This window comes from Pogona vitticeps, chromosome 3 (assembly GCF_051106095.1).
Source record: "Pogona vitticeps strain Pit_001003342236 chromosome 3, PviZW2.1, whole genome shotgun sequence".
NCBI classification, from domain to species: domain Eukaryota; kingdom Metazoa; phylum Chordata; class Lepidosauria; order Squamata; family Agamidae; genus Pogona; species Pogona vitticeps.
Window position 1 is genome coordinate 35,505,290 of NC_135785.1, and position 15,259 is coordinate 35,520,548.

Sequence of the window (15,259 nt, forward strand, 5' to 3'; positions counted from 1 at the left end):
TCCGCTTATTGTCTAGTAATCTGGAAGCCTCCGTCTTTGTGTCAAGTTCTATCCCCAAAAACATGAAGGAAGTGGATGGTCCCTCAGTCTTTTCCTCTGCTAAGGGCAATCCTGGTTCATATGCCATCGATTCTAATATGAGTTTACATCTCCCGGAGATGCTCTCTCCACAAAAAATAATTGTCTGAACAATAGGACAGGCTCTTAAGTCCTACCCTGCTCCTGAGTTTACACTCCAAAAGAAGCTGAAATGCTCAAATGCAGCACGTGAAATGGAACAGCCTATAGGCAGGGATCTAACTATGTAATAAAATCCTTGAAAATAAAAAAAATCCAATAAATCCAAATCCTGTGGATGACTCAGAAGAATACAAATTGCAGATTTAACGTCAAATTTTGCAAGCTCCGCCTCTATGCCACACTGTGTACCGTGCACACTGCCCCCTAAATGAGGTATGGCACTGTGCATAATTCCAGGAGAATAGCGTCATTCACTGACTCTCCCTCCAGATATGACAAATGGTGTATGAACCTAAACTCACCTTGATTCTTTTTGGGTACCACTCCCAGTGTTGAAACATGCAAATTATTTGATAGGGTGTGTGGAAAAGGACTCAGCACTTGGCCCTCTCTGACCTCCTTTTAATTTTTTTATTTAATTTCCATCCCTTTAACCAACTTTAGGTTCTGTGCAAAGAACCCCTTATGCTCTCCAGCCGCCAGGATCTGAAAGCCATCCTTAAACCTTCTAGCAGGTAAACCACATTGGCTCGCCTTGGATAATCCTGCATCCATGCCACCAGCACGGCAATCTTGATTGGTCTGGTTCCCTTTAGTAGGGCGGCTGCCACCTTCATTCACCTTCCAGTTACCCAGCCTCTCATTACTAGCCCTCGTTGTTCTGGCTCTAAGGCACATTGTGCTGGGGTACTGCCCCCCCGAGCACCCATGCCTTTATCAGCAGGCTTTACGTATGAGTGTGCCTTTTGAACTAAAGCCCCAACAGAGCAGGCAGGGCAGAACCACCTGCCCTGTGCCTACACGGAGATTCCAGTTCAGGTCAGCCCTGCAGATAAGGTGTCCACACTGAAATCTACGTATGCCCTATAATCCAGTCAATATATTGGAACATTGACTGTGCTCTGCAAAGGCTGTGCCTTTACCATTACCCCAACATAAAGAAGGAAGCCAGTTCCAGCCTGGGCTTTCTCATCTCTCTTTCTCTCTTTCTCCTTCTCATCCTGTTTCCCAAATCAAAGTTGTCCATCTCCCGATTAAGGAGTTCAACAAATCTATATTGTTGTCCCATCATATCTTCTCCACAGTGGCCAGAGTGAGATGATCACCCAATGGCATAGCATGCTCTCCAAAAGGCAGAGTCTTTAAGGGGACAGAATTATAGCCCATGCATCAATGGGAAGGGCCAAGCCATCTTCCAGCCAGTGTACTTGTACTAGGCCTTTGTAATTCCTACACTGTGTTGAAAAGTGTATTGCCTGCCTACTGCGGGGCCAGGGCCAAGCAGCTAAGGTCCAGCAGGTGTCCGGTGCAACCGCCAACTCACCTGCCATAGCGACTAATGCCAAGTCCTACTCTACCTTGCATGGCTGGTGACCTGTCGATATATCTGTGCCTCCCTCCTGCCAATCCCTGACTGCTGCATATGGCCCAGCACCCTCCATTCTCTCCGTCCTTTGCATTTCCCCCTCGCTTTGACGTCGAGGTGTTGTCATTGAGGGATCGGAGCGCTTCTCAATGGTCCCGATGCATGACGGCTGGCTTCTGTTAAATTAAGTGCAGTTAAACTTAATATATACTATCAAGTAGCTTTAGCTATTAATCTACAGTATATCAACCAGGTCTAGCAACCAAATTTTTCTGGAAAAAGGCGTCCAAAAGCACCACTATCAGGTCTTGCACAGATGTCACCTGAGCTCAGAGGAATCTTTTCTCTTTCTCTTTCTCTTTCCCCTGCTATCCTTCTCTCTCTCTCTCTCTCTCTCTCTTTTGGAAATTAATACAACCCAAGCTACTACCATATAATTTTCTTTAAATAAAAGTAGCAATGTTTATTCTGTAAGCTGTGATGTTCTGCCTAATTTGGTGTAAACTGCTGATTTAATTAATTGCTTTACTTCTTACTTGATTTCAGTAGGCAAATTTTATGTGTATAATATAATAGTCTTAGAACTGTAGAGCTGGAAGGGACCCTGTGAATCATTGAGTCCACCGCCTGTCTGGGAGGCACAGTGGAGAAATGAACACCCAGCCTCTGGCACTGCAGCCAGATACATGAGCCACTAAGCTATCCAGCAGTTCTGCAATTAAATCCACTGAACTGGAAGGGACCCAATGGGTCAATGAATCCAGTACCTATGGAATTGAACTTACCAGGTCTGCCCCACAGTCAAAGACTGAAACTACCAAATTATTCATTAAACAAGCAAAGTATACAGAGATATCTAAAAAATCATCATCATCATCATCATCATCATCATCTTAATATTCATTCATTTAATTATTTACTGATATATATATCAGGTTTTTCCAGTAGTGATGCATGGAATGAGAGCTGGACCATAATGAAGGCTGACTGCCGAAGAATTGATGCTTTTGAATTGTGGTGCTGGAGGAGACTCTTGAAAGTCCCCTGGACTGCAAGGAGAACCAACCTATCCATTTTGAAGGAAATCAGCCCTGAATGCTCACTGGGAGGACAGATCCTGAAGCTGAGGCTCCAATACTTTGGCCATCTCATGAGAAGAGAAGTCTCCCTGGAAAAGACAATGATGTTGGGAAAATGTGAAGGCAAGAGGAGAAGGGGATGACATAGGACAAGATGGTTGGACATTGTCACTGAAGCAACCAACATGAATCTGACCCAACTCCAGGAGGCAGTGGAAGACAGGAGGGCCTGGCGTGCTCTGGTCCATGGGGTCATGAAGAGTCGGACACAACTCAACAACTCAACAACTATATATATGCATTGTCCACAAATTTGATAAGTATTCCCTGTATCCCCTCATCCAAGTCATTAATAAAAATGTTGAAGAGCACTGGGTCCAGGACGGAGCCTTTGGGTACCCCCACTTCAAGTTATATCCTCCTAGTTTGAGAAAGAGCTGCTTGACTCGATGATCCGTAGAGTCCCTTTCAACAATTCTAAGATGATGATGTTGACATAATTTCTGAGTATGATTATGTAACCAACTGTGTATCCACCTGACACTTCTGCAATCTAAACCACACATACTTAGGTTGCTTATGAGAATATCATGGGGCACTTTGTCAATGGCTGTCATGGTCAAGGTTGTGCACAGTTGCCTTCAACAGCAGGGGCAAGGACACCAGGACCCAGCCAACAGCACAGAGGGCCAAGCCCAAACTCACACACGGACCAACTAGCCAGAATAGGAGCACAGGAGCAGAAACTGGAGCACTAGGACTGGAACCAGGTCTCAAGAGTGGGAGCACTAAGCTGGAGCAAGAATGCAGGGTCAAGAATACTGGAGTTTGGAGCAGGAGCACAGTCAAAGATCTATGTTGCTGAGGCAGCTTCTGGGAGGACGAGTCATTCCTTAAGTAGATCTTCACTCATGAGAGCCCCGGCAACTGCCGGCCCAGCAGGGCTTGATCTTGCAAATGCTGGGCTCTTCCTGGGACCAAGCTGGCCCCAATCCTGCAGCTGCCAGGTCAGTGGTGCAGGGGAAGTCCTGCTGCCTCCCAGATCCTAACAGTACCCCTGGCCCCAAAGGAAGCAAGGAGAGTCTCTTCCCCTTTCAGGGCCAGGGCTTGTCAGGGTAACAGCAGTGAAAAGTGTGGAGCTTGGCAGAAGCATGGACTTTCTCTATAGGTTTCCAGAAAAGCAGGCTGGTTGTGGAGGAGCAGGAGCATGAAGCACCGCAGTCCAACTTGCAGCAATCTGACTTTGCAAGGACTGGACCTTGCTTTCAAGGCCTGGACAACCGGGCTTAGGTCCGTAGACAAAGCAGCTGGGTCAGGATGCACAAAGTAGCTTCAGCAAACTGCCAGGATCCAGGTTGTGCACAGTTGCCTTCAACAGCAGGGGCAAGGACACCAGGACCCAGCCAACAGCACAGAGGGCCAAGCCCAAATTCACACACAGACCAACTAGCCAGACTAGGAGCACAGGAGCAGAAACTGGAGCACTAGGACTGGAACCGGGCCACAGGAGTGGGAGCACAGACCCGGAGCAGAGAGTAGGAATGCAGGGTCAGGAATACCAGAGTTCAGAGCAGGAGTACTAGGGCTCAAGAGCATGGGAGCACAGGAGCAGGAATGCCCTGCCACCACCCAGATCCTGACCAAGGCTTCGCTGAAGTCCGGATATATTACATCTACAGCATTTCCACTATCTATCAGGAGGTCAGATGCTGAAAAAAAAATATAAGACAGGATTTGTTCTTGACCAATCCATGTTCATTTCTAGACTTTTAAGTCTCCAAACACAAGCATATTAGAAGACTTTGACATTCGGTCCAAGACCACCTATCTTTCTCTGCTCAGTGAGGAAATCTGTTAGGCAACAAGCTTAGTACACTAATAGAATGTGCCAGCTATATTTAGTTCTCAGTACTGTATATCAGCTACAGATAATGAAAACTGGTGGTGGTCTGCTCTGTGTGAACTGGAACATATTGTTCCACTGATTTAATCTGGAAGAACAGAGTAAGCATTTGCCAGCAAGAACGGTATTGAAAAGGCAGATCGCAGATGGCATAACCTAGAACATCACAAACCAACATGTTGTTTGTCTTCTGAACCACTTAGTGATACATTATCCTTAGGGTGATATTTTTCATTTAGTATTCAAATCACATAGAAAGCTCCTTCAAGAGAGATAAAAACAGCCGGTCAATTAGAAAGAATGATTCATAGCTCTTAGGAAACAAAAACGTTGCTACTACTTTTTTATATATTGACTTTTCTTCATATTGCTTTGCTCTTAATAAAAGGGTCTTCTTTGCAAGATAAGTATAACTGAAAGAAAAATAGATGTCAGTTCAAAATACTCCCTTCAAAGACGCACATTCTACCAGTGTTTGTAGTTATTTTGGATCGTTATACTTAGGCAGAATCATTTTCATGACCAGTGCTTCCCTTCTCAGGAAGTAATTTCGACAAGGATAGGATGGGTATAATATTTTATTTGTTTGTTTGTTTGTTTGTTTGTTTGTTTGTTTGTTTGTTTATACCCCACCCATCTAGACCTATTCTGGGGTCATCAGTGTCACTTAGCTTGCTTGTACCTTAATGATGATTGTACACATTTTCCCTTATATTAAAATTATTTCTCCATGGGTTGGGGTGGAAAGGAACTGATAATGGGAAGAAGCTGCAAGCTGATGGCAAAATAAGTACCACAAGGAACTTTGTTCCAACATCTGCTTTAGATATAAGGAGATGAGTGACAAACTAGAGGTTGTATACCGGGAAGAGGAGGGGAGATTTTATTTGTTTCAAATGCTTTCCTTGCTGGATCTGTTTTTATTTTATTTTATTTGAGGGTAATTCTGGGGGTAATTCACACAGGAATTAAATATGAGCTCTGCTGCATGAGACCAGTGGTCTATTCAGTACAGAGGTGTGGGGTGATGTGCTGATAGCCAGTACAGCTAATGGTGGAGGAAGGAGAGTGTGAGTTGTAGCCAAACAAAATATAGAATGTGATCCCCCCGCGTGCGCCCCCCCCCATGAATGCCTGGAAGCAATTCATTGCAAGTACAGTAATAGTTTCCTGGAACAGATCACTGTTTAAGAGAATGGCCAGAAACCTATTGGTTAATTACACCAGCATAAATGCAGTGGTATAAATTGCAGCGCTTATTTCTGCTAATTAATAATTCAAAGCTGGGTTAGTGGTGACAGCATTTTCGCATTGCCCTTGCATGCTGCTTACGTTCAAGGAGGTAATGAAGTGTCCTTGCTGCTCAGTGTTGTCCCCCCAGCCTGGTTTCTTCACAGCTGACTTGACTCTTCCATTAATTGCTAGCTGAGGTGACTTTCTGGAACCCCCCCCCCTCACAGTCCTTTGGCCCCAATGGGACTATTGGATCCAGTCATTATTGAAATAGCTGGCACAGAAGCAGTTGTCATGCAAAGCTCCAAGGGACAGCTCTGGTGGTAGTAGACGACAGCAGGCAGCAGTGGTGGCTCCATCTCCCTGGCAACATTCCACCTAAGGCAACTGCCTCAGGCTGACCATGACATTAACAAATTACTTGGAGAGTGAAATTCTAGTGAGTTACATAATGCATTACTTTTATATAAAGTAAATACCCAAGCTCTGGTTCTGTTTTAAAATTTAGAAAGCCCATAGGTAGTGCTTGAAAGCCATGTCCTTCTCATGTTCTTCCTTCCAACAGCTGGTGGTCCATGTTATCATGGCTAGATTCTTCTTAGGCATCCTTCAGTCTCAAGAGACTATTGTAACGTGCTCTGTATCGAGGACTTGGAACAGCATCTAGTGTGGCTGAAAAGGCCAATTTGAGAGTGACAATCCCTTCCACGCTGAAGACAAACACAATCTGTCCCCTGTCAAGCTCCCTGGTTTGGCTGGTTTTGGGACTGCCTCTTTGCCTCAGCCTGCTGGACAAGGGTCTTTTAAATTGGGAGAGGCCATGATGCATCGCCTGCCTCCAGGCTGAACAGTCAGATGTCAGGGTTTCCCATCTGTTGAGGTCCATTCCTAAGGCCTTCAGATCCTGCTTGCAGATCTCCTTGTATCGCAGCTGTGGCCTCCCTCTGTGGTGATTTCCCTGCACTAATTCTCCATACAGGAGATCTTTTGAAATCCAACCATCAGCCATTCTCACGACATGCCCAAACCAACGTTGATGTTGCTGTTTCAGTAATGTATACCTCAGTGCCTGATGCAGCAACACACTCTACATTGATGTTGCCAACTTCCACAGTGCCCGATGGGGCAAGACATGGTACGTTGCTGCTGCCCACTATCGCAGTGTCCCATGGGGCAACACACTCTGCTTTCAATCCCATACCAACTCAGTAGGTAGGCAGAAGTTGGAAAAATCTACCCAAACGAATTAGCTCAGCTCACGAGCAGCCCTGTAGATTAACCACTGTAGTAGCAGCGTGGCCAGGCTTTGCCTCACCTGTCTGTGTGTCACCTGAACGTGCCAAGAGGGCCATCTAACCCTTTTGGCTGGCACCCCCAGAGCTGGTCCCAGCACCCCCGAATGAGCAAGGAGGGCCGTCCAGCTCTCTTGGCAGATCCATACTGAGCAGTAAGGAAAATGAATAAATAGTCACTATAGTGCAACTTAAGTGTACAAGAGCAAGGTACTGTATTGGGTGACACCCATAATGTGGCAAGACAGAGGGCTGTCTGGCCATGTTGGCAAACCCAAAGCTGGGCTCTGCTCCATCCAAGCCTATCCAGGCATTGCCCCATTGCCCGGCTTCAGATTGCAGAGCTGATCTGTTTCTGACAGCCTGTTTTTCTGCTGCCAACGTCCTCAGTACCCGATGGGGCAACACACGTCACTTTGCTGCTGTCTTTTGCCTCAGTGCCCCGATGGGGCAAGACATGGTACTTTGCTGCTGCCAACTACCTCACTGCCCAATGCGGCCAAAAAGCCTGCTGTGCTGCCAAATACCTCCTTGCCTCCAGTCCTCCTGAGGGCAAACTCTACTTCACTGGCAAATGTAATGTTGCTGAAGACAAAGTGAATGCTTCACGCATGCTGCTCAGTGCCAAAGAAGACCTCTCATTCTGCTGGGGCCAAAAATATAATTCCCTCAATGCCATGGGCTTCTGTGCTGTGTGGTAAACTCTCCCGGGGGACCCAATTTGTGGGTGAATAACTTGGAGTTCTGACATCCAATATTCACCAACACTGGCAGATGTGTTGGGGAAAGACATAGGAAGCTCTGTTGTGATTTTGGAGACTCTAAGTACTTGGAGGGAGATTTCCTGGGGGGTCCTTTTTGTGACTATATAACTCAGGGATCCGTAATCTAATGTTCACCAACCTTTCAGGAGTTGTAGAAATGCGTCTGAGGAAGTTTCCCTGCAAATTTGGTGCCTCTAGGTCATCAGGGGCCAGTGTTATCACCATTTAAAGTGCAGACAAATCGACAAATCAATTCATCAATTCATTGAAGAATATTTGTATATTTGTATTCGTTGATTCGTTAACCTTGACAAATAATGGATCAAAATGAATCACCATTTTTTTAAAAATTCATCCCCATCTCTATTAGTCACCCATTTTGAAAGGAAAAAGATCTTTGAGAGTCATAGGAGTGAGTATCCCCTCCAAGGTCACTGAGATCTAAATACTCAGTGAACACAGCCTCAGATTGCTCTGGGGCTTATTGCTTTGTGCCTTGTCTTTAAAAAATAATGCTAGCTAAGCTAGGAAAGCCAGAGATAAACCTGGACAAGGCAACATTAGTCTAAAATCCAGACTTTTGCCAGTGTGGTAATAGCCCTGGGGCTCTTCAGTTCTTCTGTCTTCCATCTCTCTGCTTCCCTCTTACAAGAGCCCAAAGCAGAATAAATTATACATGCATTCCCCAGCTTCAGATGGGCAGTGACAAGTTGCTGTCATTTAGCACAGATGTAGCTGCCACAAGGATGCAAATTCTATCCATTTGGAAGGACAGGGAACTGACCACCTACAGATAATTAAAAACGGATGTTAGCAGATGTTCCATTGCTGGCTAAATACTCTGTATTTAAACTCCTTATATGCAGCTAAGAGCAAACAGGCAATTTCACAAGCCTTGTTCACTGCTTTTGCTGAAGTTCTGTGATCACAATGTGTGATTAGTTATGACCATTATTAGCTTAATAATGAATCAGTATTAATAATCAACTTGTTGCTGCAGAAGGGTGGGCAGCCTGTCCCTAACAAAGTTCATAAAGATTACTTTTTGAGACTACAAGATACAGAACCTCCCAGCCTATTCTGCAACTTGCAATCCTATCATTTTTCTGAGCTATGTTCTCCATTCACTAGCTACAGGATCAGACATTACTCATTGACTGCCACTTTCAACAAGAGTGATAAAAAATGAATATTACCCCAGTGGCAAAGGAATTTAATTGCTGTTTTGCTCACCATGTTCCTCTCCACTTTTTCCTTTAGACTATACAATGCAGAGAAGGGGGATTTTTTTAACTGCAATAATTAATGGAGGTACCTAGAATATATTTCTGAATGCAGAGGAACATCCCAGTTCTCTGGCGTGGTTAGAAAAAGATAAAGGTTTCCCTTGACATTTAGTCCAGTTCTGTCCTACTCTAGGGCACAGTGCTCATCCCCCTTTCCAAGTCATAGAGCCAGCATTTTGTCCATAGACAGTTTCCGTGGTCACGTGGCCAGCGCGACTAGACACAGAATGGCGTTACCTTCCCACCATGGTGGTACCTATTTATCTACTTGCATTTGCATGCTTTCAAACTGCTAGGTTGGCAGGAAGGGCATGGTTGCACTATTTAAATCGATTGATGATGGATTAGGGTGTTTACATTTGATTTAAAGCCATATAGTAGTCACATGGTTTTAGGGTCAGTGTGTGTGTCCTCTTGGGGAAAGTTTTAATCCTTTTTAAGACTGTGCTGTATATTGGTTGAGGGGGAATTCATGGGCTTTTAAAATCATTGCATTTGAGACTTTGTCCTGTGTCTGCCCACCCTCATGCTGGATGCCTCTCACAGACACTAGCTTCTGCTGTTGTAATGTTATTTCCAATAATTTTTAAAATTCCTTTTATTTCTTGCAATCTGGCATAGCAATACCACAGAATGACAGATGGGGAAAAATTAAAACAGAGGTTTTCCAACAGTCTGACACACATCTAGGGAGGAATGGAGAGAGGGGGGGGGACAGGGGCAGGCAGGTGGGCACACACAGAGGATAGAGATGGAAAGGGAGGGAGAAGGGGCTGAAACTGACAAGACACACTGACTAGGCTTGCCCAGAAGGGAAAATTGAAACTGACCAGAGCATTAACTAGGCTTGCAGACACATTTTGACTAGCTCCCTCCTCCCAGGATTGGAAGCAGGGAGACTCAAATGCACACACACAGGGAATGGAGAAGTAGAGGGAGAACGGAAGGCACACCAGTGAATAGCTAACCCCATGGATACTATTTGCACTGATGGAGGCATTCATGTATTCCAAAATTGAAAATAAGTTGATTTCACTAGCAATTTAAAATAAGTGACCCTCTCACAGCTGACTTTAATGACAGGTATCTCTGGATGAATTGCTTGTAGCACTACCCTTCAGAAGACATCATACAATTATTCCATCTTTTGCTACTTAAAAACTTTTTTTCCTGAAATAAAAAAAGTTAGAAAACAGAAAGCATTCCAAATTTAAAATAAGTCATCTGGACTCTATCATGGTTGCAGCTGCCCAGGGAAAGCCTCATTTGGGAGCATGTGTATAGCATAGGAGAGGCTCATGGAGGTATCCTATCAAAGCTTATCTAGAAGTTGAGTCATGGCAAGTGGACTTCTTTCTTATTAGGTTGAAACATTTTGCTACTCATCCAAGTATCTTCTTCAGTATGAGGAGAGTTGGTAGGAGATCCCTGATATATCCTCCATGTCGGTTTCAATTCCCCCTGGTCTGAACAGGCTGATTAGATAAAGGAGGTGGGATTGTGAGAAAATCCTACCTTTGCAGTCCTTCTCCACCCATTGTCAACAGTTGTTAACAGTAGTTAACAGTGGTCTTTCTATTGTGTGGTACTGATCTTTCTGGGGATTGATGAAAGGCCAGCATGATAAATAGGATACAGATTGTATCTTAAGGCCTCCACTGCTGTTGAATGAGAGATTTTCTATATACACATGTATGGGCTCCCTGACTCCTCCCTCAAACCCCCTATCTTCTAGGACCAGCATGAGCACATCTTGGTCATCCGATGAATACCTTTTGTCCTTCAAATGAAGGAACATTGCTGATTGTGGGCCTGAGCTGTTGCTCCTTCTGTGCTGGACCATTCTCCTGTTTAGTAGCTGTTTGGTTTCTCCAATGTAGAGCTCCAAAAACTCTTTATGTTGGACTGCATATACTATATTGCTCCTGTTGTTTTGGTGTCCAGTTTTTTGGGTGAACAAGTCTCTGCCTTATTGTGTTTGAAGTGTGATTTTTGTTTACCAAAAATACTTTTGAGCTTTTCAGACACACCCGTCATGTAAGGAATGACCATCAGCTCTGGGTCTCAGACTGAACAGTTTTGCTTTAATCTCCACCCGTTGTGCTTCCCCCCCCCCCATACTGAAAGTGGGAAAATAGTCCCTGAGACACTTCAGAGTTTCCCTGATTCAGTGACATATTTCTCGGATCAGACATCTCCTGTTTGGAGTTAATCCCAAATGCTGGATTAAAGTCTCATAGCTCCCCGAAATGATCCACATAACGTAATGTTAGTGGCTGGATTTAGACAGAGAAAAAGTAGTTTGGAAGGAGTTTGAAAATCCTTTTAGTATGAAGTACCTACTAGTCATGGTGTGTGTGTCGTGCATGTACATATGAGGATGTAGGATTGCATACAGTATTTGGAATAAAACTGGTAAATAAACCCTGCACAAGTATGACATACTGACAGATTGTTCTATTAACCTCTCCAAAAGTGGAATCCCAATCACACATAAAGAAGTAACAGACGGACTTGATATTTACTTATTTATTCATTCAATGTCTATACTATTCCATTAGTGCAAACATTCACTGGAACATTGTTACAAATCATAGAGTACAAAATTGCAATAGACAATAAATGCAATAATAATCCTGTCACTAGCAGAATAAAACCTGCCTTTAAAAATAATTAAACAAAATTAAAACAAATTTAAACATCTCAGGTGCATGGTTGAAACATTAATGAAAGGCAGCTATATAATTCCAGTTTTATTCATTGAGGGATGGTGCCTTCTCCATAAAACTGAAGTAAAAATTAAGTCAATTCATACCATTGCAATCTATATCATATTAGAATATTGCACCTAAGACTGACATGAGATGCTAGTCGTCATTCTGATTAGTTTAATAAATAAAATAATAGGAAGCCAGTTGTTTTTTTAAAAAAAACAAACAAAACAAAAACATCTTGGGAGTAAGTCCTCTGGTTTTGTGCATACTTTATGTTTGTACAATTAAACGTGGTGGGGGTCACATTTCCCATTTGCCCTCAATCTACACAGTCACTCCACCCCTCACGGGCCGAGGGAGGCTTCAGGCAACAGTTGAATCCAGCTTTTCACAGTACAAATCCAACTTTCCACGCGGTCCAACACGAGGCCATCGGGATTATTTTCCCCGGGGCTGTGTAGGGATAATATGAGCCTAAAGCTCGCACCTAACGCGCGCTATCCATAGCACTGAGCCTCTTTCTGTGGACCCTAATGTACTAAAAAATACATTTAGGAATCCGGTGGGCGAGGGCTCTCCGGCAGCTGTGCGGAGAATCACGCGTTACAGGACACGGTTTTGTTTAAGACACGTTCTTTTTGCAACCTGCAGGTCAGGTGTCGATGGCGAGAGGCAATGATCCATAAAAGAACAACACGGAGTAGCCCCCAGTCTCCCCTCGTTTGTCCCGGTGAGAAAGCTACACGTCCAGCAAGCTGAGGTGCCCAGTTCCGCACCTCTTCACGGGTCTGGAGTGCAGCAGGATCGGCTCCCTTCCCCACCCCACCCCACCCCACCCCAGCCCCTGGCACGGAGCTGTGGGTCTCCGTCAGCCAAGGCAGCAACGTGAGGGAGCTGGCTGCTGTGGGGAAAGCAAGCCGTGTGGGTCTGTGGCCGCCTAATAAAGCTGTCGTTCCTTCTCCGGAGTGACCCCTACGAACTTCGGCGCCTGTTGCTGCTCCTCCGGCGGCTGGAAGGCAAAGCCCTCCCCGCCTCTGGAATTCGGGGTTCCCAAAAAAGTACCTCAGGAAGGAGCTCTGTGTGTGTGCGTGTGCGTGCGTGTGTCTGTGCGCGGACGCGTGTGACTGCGAGGTCTGCGCGTGTGTGTGTCTGGTAGAGGGCTGGGGTGAGGGAGAAAAACCGAAAGCCCCAAGTTCCGCTTCCTGAAAGCGTCCCGCCTAGCCCCGAGAAAGGCTGAGAAAACGCCAGTCCCCGGCCGGGCTGCCCGGCTCCTCGGGAGGACAGCTCTCCGCGCCCCAGATGGCTGGCGAGAAGACACGGAGGTTCACCCGCACCCTGCTGCGACCCAGCTTCGCGTCCGAGCGCCGCCACAGCGCCGTCCCCGCCACCAGCCGCAGCCGCAGCAGCAGCGCGACCCGCTGCCGGCTCCAGCCGAGGGTGAGTCCCGTTCGCCTCTCCCGGCTAGAGCGGGAAAGGCGTCGAGGAGCCCCCCCCCCCAGCAGCGAGTGGCTCCTAGCCCTGCCGTTCGGGTGGCCCGAGCAGTGGCCCGTGGAGGAGGAGGAGGGGGGGCACAGCGCCCTCACCACGTGGCTGAGGGAAGGATGAACTGGCGGAGCAGGGCTGGGAGGCCCCTTCGGTGGGTAGGAGACGGGGGTGGGGGTGGGAGCGGAGCGGAACCCGACACGCGCCTGCCTTGCCCATCGTCTTGAGGTCTTTTGGCTTTCAGCTGACGCTTCTGCTGCCCGACACAGAAGGCGCAAGCCAGGCACTCATCCGGACCTCCCTAAGCGAATGCCAAAACATGCAGCCTGCTGGATGGATCCATAAGCAGTGCTGGGGATGGTAGCCTTTGCTAGGAGAATGTTCTGTAAAACTTTTCTTGTTTTGCCACTGTAGTGGCAGCCTGTCTGTGCTCCACTTCAAGGTCAGGCTCACCCCAGGCAGCCCATTCCTCTATGTGAGAATGATGATGATCATGATGTCTCCCTGCCTGTCTGCCTGCCTGGCTCTGTGTGTGTGATAGAGCAAATGGCACACACTCTCTTTCCCTGAGTATCCTTCCCGCCTTCTTTCCTTTCCTTTTCTTGCCCTGGGTCCATTCAGCTACAGTGGTGCCTCGCTAGATGATGATAATCCGTTCCACTGAAATCGCTGTTTAGCGAAATCATTGTCTAGCGAAAAACATTTCCCCATTGGAATGCATTGAAACCTGTTTAATGCGTTCCAATGGGGAAGAATAGTCATTGTCTAGCGAAGATCGGCCATAGGAAAGCCGCTTTGCGAATGGTCGATCAGCTGTTTAAATCGCTGTCTTGCAAAGCTTAGGTCCCGAAAACACCTGTTTTGCGAGTGCGGAGGGAGCTGTCAAAATCGTCGTCTAGCAAAAATTGGTTTGCGAAGCAGGGACCAAACATTGTCCAGTCCAGCGATAGGAATCACTGTTTTGCGAATCGCTATAGCGATTGCAAAAAGTCAGTCTCTAGCGAAAAAACTGTCATGCGGGGTAACTGTCTAGCGAGACACCACTGTATTTTGTTGTTGCGCCTTCCGCCCCACCCACTGCAATGGGCAGCGGCTTCCTCTGGAGTTTGCCTGTCATTGTAGCTATCTTGAGTTTGGTTTGGATGCAGAAGCTTTAAATGATGAGTTCATATTGATGACTTCATCAGTTTCAAAGGGTTTTTTAGGCAATTTTTTTTCTCTTTTCTGTGCTCCCCCCAATTTATTTTTCCTTGCATGATTAGCTGTAGCAATTTCTCATGACCTGTCTGACTGTTCTAGCTGTTTGCATTCCCTGTGGGTTTTTTGTCTTTATTCTTTCATTTTTGTGTTTCTTTATTGGTCACCCTCTCAATCCTTGAAATTCTTAGCATCATCATCATCATCACAACAACAACAACATTTCAAATGATTTGATCTATACTAATCTGTGTTAAAGTTCATGCCATGCAGCAAAACAGATGCACATTCTCAAAAATTGTTTGTTACATATGAAATTCTTCAACTTAAGAAGCTGTTCTGAACCATCTCCATTCTGAATTTTATTGTCTGATGGTGATTTCACAACCTAATTCCAAGATACTTATGCACTCCACATTTCGCTTTGGATCTTTAACCCCATTTGTAAAACTAATTGGTTTAATTTCCCACTCCAGATCAGGCCACTTCAAAATATTGTGCATAACATCAGGAACAGCTTACAACAGTATGCATTGCCCCCACTCAACTACTGTGAGAAATTTAACCCTCTAAATTTACAGTGAACTGAATGGGCCTTGCAGGTGTGTTGCTGATGTCATTGAAAAAGTCCAATGGTTATGAATAAGTCCTGACACTTCAATCCTCTGAACCCTGGCTCCGCTACACTCGCAGATATCCCTTC

The 15,259-nt window shown here is 45.7% G+C and overlaps 1 protein-coding gene across 2 annotated transcripts in view; it reads left to right on the forward strand.

Annotated features, from left to right (window-relative positions):
- The first annotated feature begins 13,094 nt into the window (after nt 1-13,094).
- Nucleotides 13,095-15,259, forward strand: part of DOCK10 (dedicator of cytokinesis 10) — a 222,607-nt gene continuing 220,442 nt past the window's right edge. For both annotated transcript variants that reach the window (XM_072995975.2, XM_078389205.1), the window contains exon 1: nt 13,095-13,314. In XM_072995975.2, the coding sequence (XP_072852076.2) occupies nt 13,177-13,314 (138 nt within the window). In that variant the 5' untranslated portion in view covers nt 13,095-13,176. The remainder of the gene's footprint in view (nt 13,315-15,259) is intronic.